Raw genomic sequence first — 7,462 nt, 5'->3', positions numbered from 1 at the left:
GTAAACAACAGGGAATGATAATCAACCCTGTTGTTTACTAGAACTCATACTTGCCCTTGAGTTATCAGTTTTACCTTAACTGATTATCATTCCCTGTTGTTTACTAGAACTCATACTTGCCTAGAGTTATCAATTTTACCTTAACTGATTATCATTCCCTGTTGTTTACTAGAACTCATACTTGCCTAGAGTTATCAATTTTACCTTAACTGATTATCATTTCCTGTTGTTTACTAGAACTCATACTTGCCTAGAGTTATCAATTTTACCTTAACTGATTATCATTCCCTGTTGTTTACTAGAACTCGTACTTGCCCTTGAGTTATCAATTTTACCTTAACTGATTATCATTCCTTGTTGTTTACTAGAACTCATAGTTGCCTAGAGTTATCAATTTTACCTTAACAATAATGATTCACAGTTAAGGTAAAATTGAGTTTTCTGTTTAGAAACTAACTGTTCTGAAATGAATCATCAATATTTTCTTACCTTCTGACCTATATTGTGAGCCAAGAGTGTATCTTTAATCTTGGAAGTAATACTCTGTGTGTCAAAATCTGTGGTCATAGCAGCCATTTCGTATACAGATGGTTGCAGATAGGGCATAGATGGGGGGCTATGATGGGGCATTCTTGAGGTTGTTTGTTTGTTGTGGACTGTGGAGAGAGTACTAGATGGCAGGTTAGTTGGCACTGAAATACTTGGTGAGGTGGTGGGGGAAGAACGTTTCATAGTCATGGGTAGGGGTAGTTTCATGTTTAGAAGAGTATAGCTTTTGTCAAGTGCATGATGATGTGCTGCTACTGGTTCCACAGTTCCATGTGGCAGTTCACTGGAAGCTGCTAAAATAAAAACATTTTGTCACATAGCTGTATAAGAATAAAAGTGCAAACAAACAAATAATCAGTTGAACCATTACAACTACTTTATTTCTTCTCTGATGCATTATGATATCTATCAAAAATACTCGGTTAAAACAATGTTTAAAAATATGGAACATGTAAATGTTTTAGCAAGGCCTAATGCCTTCAACAGCTTTTAAATCATTGGGTATTTTTAAACATTGTTTTAGCTGAGTTTTTAATAAATATTTTTACACAAGTGCTGTGTTCCTATTGTTTTTTTTTCTTATGATGTCATATCTTTTTTCATTTCTGTACATTTATTACTATGATTGCACCAGTTATAAGAAAAAATGTTTAGTTAGCATGTAATTCTGATAAATCAGGAAAAAAAAGTACAAATAACATTATTGGAAATAAAAAGCAGTTAAGTAACAAACTTGCACGATCCATAAATCTCTCGAAACCTTTTCGACTTGTCATTTCCAACTACCAAGTTCGTTTTAGAATTTTTATTTGTTTGTAGTTAAGCACAAAGCTGCACAATTGGCTATCAGTGCTCTGACCGGTTTCTAGCTTGTAAGTCCGCTGACATACCGCTGTGCCAATGGGAGGTATAATTTTTATTCATTGTTTTAGACTCAATATTCAATTCAAGTTGGGAAAAACACGAACGTTTTCCTGCAAAACTAAAAGTGTAAACAGAAGAGAAAAAATACCCGGTTAATCAAGAGCTTAAAAAGGAGTAACATGTATAACGGTATATCATCATGAGACTATCGATACGGACACGTGCATAACGGTAAATCATCAGGAGATTATCAATATGGACACGCACATAACGGTAAATCATCAGGAGATTATCAATATGGACACGTGCATAACGGTAAGTCATCAGGAGATTATCAATATGGACACGTGCATAATGGTAAGTCATCAAGAGATTATCAATATGGACACGTGCATAACGGTAAATCATCAGGAAATTATCAATATGGACACGCGCATAACGGTAAATCATCAGGAGATTATCAATATGGATACGTGTATAACGGTAGAATATCAGGAGACTATCAATGTGGACACGTAGACAACCGACTCATGCTTTAATTCACCATAGGCTAATTATTATAGATATTTAAACAAAAATTAAGTCTATCAGTAGAAGTATATGAAAAAAAACACTCATTAAAATCGTTACGTTTTTTGGTATTGAAAAAAATCTGTCTAAACAGATTTTGGGCGTATTTATTCTAGTATATATTCCCATATGACGTTTCGATCATTTTCCTACTCGCATATTTCTGTAAATGTTTACAATTTCTAAACAACCTCAACTTGAAAAGCCAAAACAATGTATTAGTGTAATTTGAACATGCGAAACCTAACGTGATGTTTTTTTTAATGTTTATACTATTACTTAGTTTATAAATAATTAGGTCGATGTTCTGTGTGACGTCACAATACGAGTGATAATAACTGTTAACGCGTCTTTCTTTACTGGCCCTATACATGGGTTTCGATTAATAAGGACATAGCATCTCGATCGCATACCTTTGAGTGCTTCATGCCGTTAAGGTCTTTCGCTCAATACTAAAAAAAATACTGTTTATAACGGGGGGGGGGCATACTCTTTGGAACATTTTTGCAGTTTTAGCTTCAATTAGTTTTATGTATTGAGGGCCATGATATGATGAAAATCAGCTGAGGAACACAAGTAAAATTAATGCGAAAATAAGCAATTTAACGACCAGCTTCCATGAACTAAATTTTACTTTAAACCTCTATATTTTTCATTCTATCACCAAATTCACTTTATAATCTTTACCTATCTATAGCAAGTCATTATTTTGAACAAAATACTTAATTCAAGTTGGAGAAATCATAAGCCTGAAGGAGGGAAGACGGCCAACGTTGCTACTGGTTACAACTGTTTTGGAGATGCCTGCCATATTCCAACATCAGTGATATTGACCAGAACTTAAAGAAAGTAACAGGTAAAAGAATGAAGCCAATCCCGTATAACAAACTGAGTAAAAGTACATCACGATATACACCAAAACACGAGAAAACTAAAGTATATAATGCTTAGAAGGCAATAAATCATAAGGTGGTCCCTTCACTGCTAACAACATTTTCAGCCGTAATCCCAATAATATATCATAAGAAGACTTCTTCCAACCAATTTTACAACGTTAAACTCGATTGTAACAAACTTTTATATGATAAAAAATCGGATATTTGTATTACTGAGTCAAGTTCTCCATATTTACCACATTAACATCATACACTGAAGAAAATATATTTTTCTAAAGGTTCAAGAATGCCCCCACAATTGCTTAAAATTTAATAAAAGCATCTAGATATTAAAAAAAAAGACCTGCAGAAGCCAACATATTATATATTTTCTTGCATGCTAAAAAGTAAACAAATCTTAACAAAATAATATTTTAATTTTTTATTTACTTCACTAAGTTGGGGCTTCCGTGAACTAGATAATTAAACAATAAATGTGGAAAAATGACATCGAGCATCTTACAGGGTAAGTTACTGGGTCCTCCAAATCCTCCTGTTCGCATCAACTTTTCCGGAGGAATTTTATATTGGGAAGCCACAAGCTTATGTACTGCATTCTCATCCCCGAGAAATATCTTCATACGAATAAATGGTTCTCGACCTTTCTGTGTGAGCAGATGCCAAGGTTTAGGTCTTGCAAGAAGGTCCGAGACAGAACCTTGAGAGAGTCCCAGAACACTTTCACCAAATAATCGCTGGCTTATAGAATACTGGCTTAGCTGTTCCTTTACCTAAAAAAGCATATTTCGAGACAGAGATACTTTGGAATATTGTTATTCTTTTATTTAAAAAAGCGACAAAAATAGTTTTTATGACTAATAATTACTTGTAGAAAAAAAATACATTTTTTAAAATAAGCTTATGAATTATTTTCCCTTTTATTATACAAACAAAATATTGGTAATTTTGGGTCTAAAACCAACTTCAACAATGCATCCCTAGTCAGTGCTCAGGTTCGTGGGTTTCTTTTTGTCATATATCTATTTTTTTGACAGACATGTTTTTCTACTGTTATTCATAATCGAGGTATTGGTATAAAAAACATTCAATAACGAAACTGTGGAATCACGGAACTATAAATTTTAATACCAATGTTATTCAAAAGAGTTTTTAATTTAATAAAAATAATCATTCAATTTTGAAATTTATCTTGCATTTCAAAGGTTTTTTAATAAGATGTTTCTATTAAGTAAAACAAAAGCTAAACAATAATGTTTAGATGGTTTCAATTTATTTTAATGAAAGAGATATTTTTTCCTAACGATGGTAGCATAACCTTGCAGTTGCAGCAAATATATTCTTTTACTTGATAAAATTAATTAATAGGTAATGTCTTTCTATTTGAACTATTTCTGGGTGTAACAATACTACCTAAATATGGCTTACATTTTTTACAATTTCTTCAGTATTCAGGTTGCTGTATTGGTCAAACTGATGCTGTGTGATAGGTGTGAGAACTGCTTTTGTGGGCCTCTGGGGAGTGTTGGGAAGGTTTGCCAGAGATGACTGTGACAATAAAGAATTTGTGATGGACTGCATCTGTTGCAGTGGTGATGCTGAAGTGCTAAGGTCTTCACCAGAATGGGGCATTTCAGCAAGAGACATCACAGACATTGTGGGTAAGGAGGTGTGATTAGTGTTATACTGATGTGAAACTGTTGGTTTGACAAGACTAGTTCCTGTCTCTGTCTTTGGTCGTACTAAAGAGAAAGCACTTCCATGGCGACATATACTCTCTGTCTCTGAACCACAGCCACTTCTTTTATCATTTTTGTGGCTCTGTGTCTGCACTGTGGCATCGATGGGCACTTCCAGCTGAGATTGGGAAGTTGCTAAGCTGATAGGATGGGTGAATGAGGTGTAAGCATTTCTGTTTGCTAAAGCTGCAGCTGTACTGATATGGTTGAGGTTTGCAGTACTTAAAGGAAGGACTTGAGATAGACAGGAGAGTTCTTGATGATAGATGTTAATTGCATGTCTGATTTCTTCATGGGTACGTTCATATAGAGCTTGGGGTAAACGAAAACCTTCTTCCACTCTCTGCCCCATGAGCTTCGCAAGCTCCTCTCGATAGATCCTTGCTACCATTTCCTGGGGTATGTCATCATTGTCATATTTTCTAGATCGTCGCAAGTTACTGGCCTGGAAGGACTCTTTACAATTATTACTAATGTTTAATGCCCTATCAATCGTACTTCCTCCTTCATTGTCAACCACTTCACTACCTTTGCCTTCTTCTTCAAATCTTAAAGCATTTCCATTGTATGATGAATAGCTTATGCTTCCATTACGTTGTGGGCTTTTCTTTTCCCTACTTTTAGAATTAAGCATAGCATTCTGAGCCTCAGTTAAAATCTGTGCTATACGTTCTTCAGTAGCAGGATCTTCTTGTTTACTTGATGGAACTCCTGAATCCTTACCTACAGACAAAATAATTGAGTAGAATTACTAATTTGGATTGAGTGATTCAAAACTTACTGTGGAATATGTACTTTTTGAATTAAATCAAACATACCACTACCTACTGAAAAGTCGAAGTTGACAATAAAAGAACACAGAAATGGTAATTTTCTTTACTTGAAAACCTTTTAAGTGATTTCAACCGAAACTCTTAAAATATGTAACTGTACATGGATTACCCTATTTTTTAGAAACATTATCAATTTAAAACTTAAAACAACTAATAAATAATTATTATACTTACACCTCATAAGACATAACTTCAAGATATTCAATACATTTCATTACTATCCTGTCTTATCTCTAGAATTAACATTGATAATAATACTTTACACATCCTAAATGTGAAATTTGAAATGTGAAATGTGTGTGTGAAGAGTGAAATCAAGGAGTGTTATTTTGAAGTTTTATGTGTTTAAAGTTTAAGGTGTTAACCTTATTTCACATTGAGAAAGAAGGATTAGTGCTTCGAAGTCAGAAGAATAATATTTAGATTCTTAAATTTGAGAGTTTCGTCTGAAACAACAACAACAGATATTTTAGTTTTGTTTAAAACAATAAATTCAATTTAATAATGGATACAGCAAACATTAAGAATTGAATCAAATATACATTTTTTTGCACAAACCTGTTGTTATATTAGAAACGTACCAAACGTGTTTGGACAGCACACCTTGAAAAGGGGGGGTCTTGTTTTCTACTATTGAGGCCTGATTATAGCAAGGGCTGGATTTATCGCAGCCTTGAGTTTGTTACTCTCACTTGACACTAACCAGTAGTATATATCCAACGGTCGCGGGTTCGAATCCCCATCCCACCAAACATGCTCGACCTTTCAGCCATGAGGACGTAATAATGTGACGGTCAGTCGCACTATTCCTTGGTAAAAGAGTAGCCCAAGAGTTGGCGGAGGATGGTCATAACTAGCTTCCTTCCCTCTAGTCTTTCACTGCTAAATTAGAGACGGCTAGCGCAGATAGCCCTCGTATAGCTTTGCCCCACAGTTTTCTTTTATGTGGGACTGATCCACTCAGGTCACTAATGCCCACGTTTTATTTTCGTGCCTGTTGTTACGAATGTGAGCGGCGGTACCATTTTAGAAATGTATTTTCTAAAGGTTTACCTCTTACGTCGGACGGTGTCATTGGCGATGATGACACTGTCTAGTTTGATTGTATTTATAGAATTTTGCGGGCCATAAAATCTTTTAAATTGTATTTAATTTTTACCTGATTTTTGGGTATTGTTTAGATTTTAGTTTGTTTTCTTTTTACTTTTTATAGTTTTACTTTCTTTGTCTTTTTAACGGTTGTTTGGCGTAGATAGCGTCGCTGCTTTGCGCCATAAAGCCCAAAACAACCAACCAGCTAGATGGAGCTCCCTGCAAATAGAATGAATGTGCTAGCTCACTCTCGCAACATATTTCAATGTTTGCGAGCGGCGGCGCCATTTTAGACATGTTTTTTTCAAATGGCTACTCCTAAAGTTTGGCAGTATCATTGGAGATGATGACACTGTGCAGATTGATTGTGCTTTTAGCTTTTTAAAGGCCACTGGCCTTTTTAATTCACTTTGATCTTTTAACCTAATTTACGGGCAATGTTCTGTTTTTGGCTTATTTTATCTTCTTTACTTTTTACTGTATTTTACCTTTGCCATTTTTATTTTTCCTTTTATTTTAGCACTGGTTGTTTGGCGCAGATAAAACATGCAACAACCTGCAGTGGATTTAGTGTGAGTAGGTGGAGTGAAAGTGTCTTCGAAACTTACACCACCAATGTTGCAGCCATTAATCATTCGTCACTGAAGGTGTAAGAGCTTCTTTCCTCAAGGGATCTTGACACCAAATTGCACCTAGTGAACAATATAAGCCTTGTTCAGCAGTGTTATCATGGACTTCACACGTAAATTCAGTAGTTAATAGAGGTGTGCTGTCATAACACATTTGGGAAGAAACTGTATAGTAGAGCTTTATTAATATTTTTTTGTGTCTGACAACACCGACATTTAGGTTTGTAATGATAAAAGAAATAAACTAGGGGTTCCAAATTATATATATATATATATATATATATATATATATA

The 7,462-nt window shown here is 34.6% G+C and overlaps 1 protein-coding gene across 9 annotated transcripts in view; it reads right to left on the bottom strand.

The window, feature by feature from the left end:
- Window positions 1-7,462, bottom strand: part of LOC106478485 (homeobox protein cut-like) — a 153,296-nt gene that overhangs the window by 10,881 nt on the left and 134,953 nt on the right. For all 9 annotated transcript variants that reach the window (XM_022382094.1, XM_022382093.1, XM_022382091.1 and 6 more), the window contains 3 exons: window positions 4,305-5,338; window positions 3,382-3,649; window positions 490-842 (listed from right to left, as the gene is read on the bottom strand). In XM_022382094.1, coding sequence (XP_022237802.1) covers window positions 490-842; window positions 3,382-3,649; window positions 4,305-5,338 — 1,655 coding nt within the window. The remainder of the gene's footprint in view (window positions 1-489; window positions 843-3,381; window positions 3,650-4,304; window positions 5,339-7,462) is intronic.

The sequence above is a fragment of the Limulus polyphemus genome, unplaced genomic scaffold (assembly GCF_000517525.1).
Source record: "Limulus polyphemus unplaced genomic scaffold, Limulus_polyphemus-2.1.2 Scaffold216, whole genome shotgun sequence".
NCBI classification, from domain to species: domain Eukaryota; kingdom Metazoa; phylum Arthropoda; class Merostomata; order Xiphosura; family Limulidae; genus Limulus; species Limulus polyphemus.
This window is presented reverse-complemented; position numbering and strand designations above follow the sequence as displayed.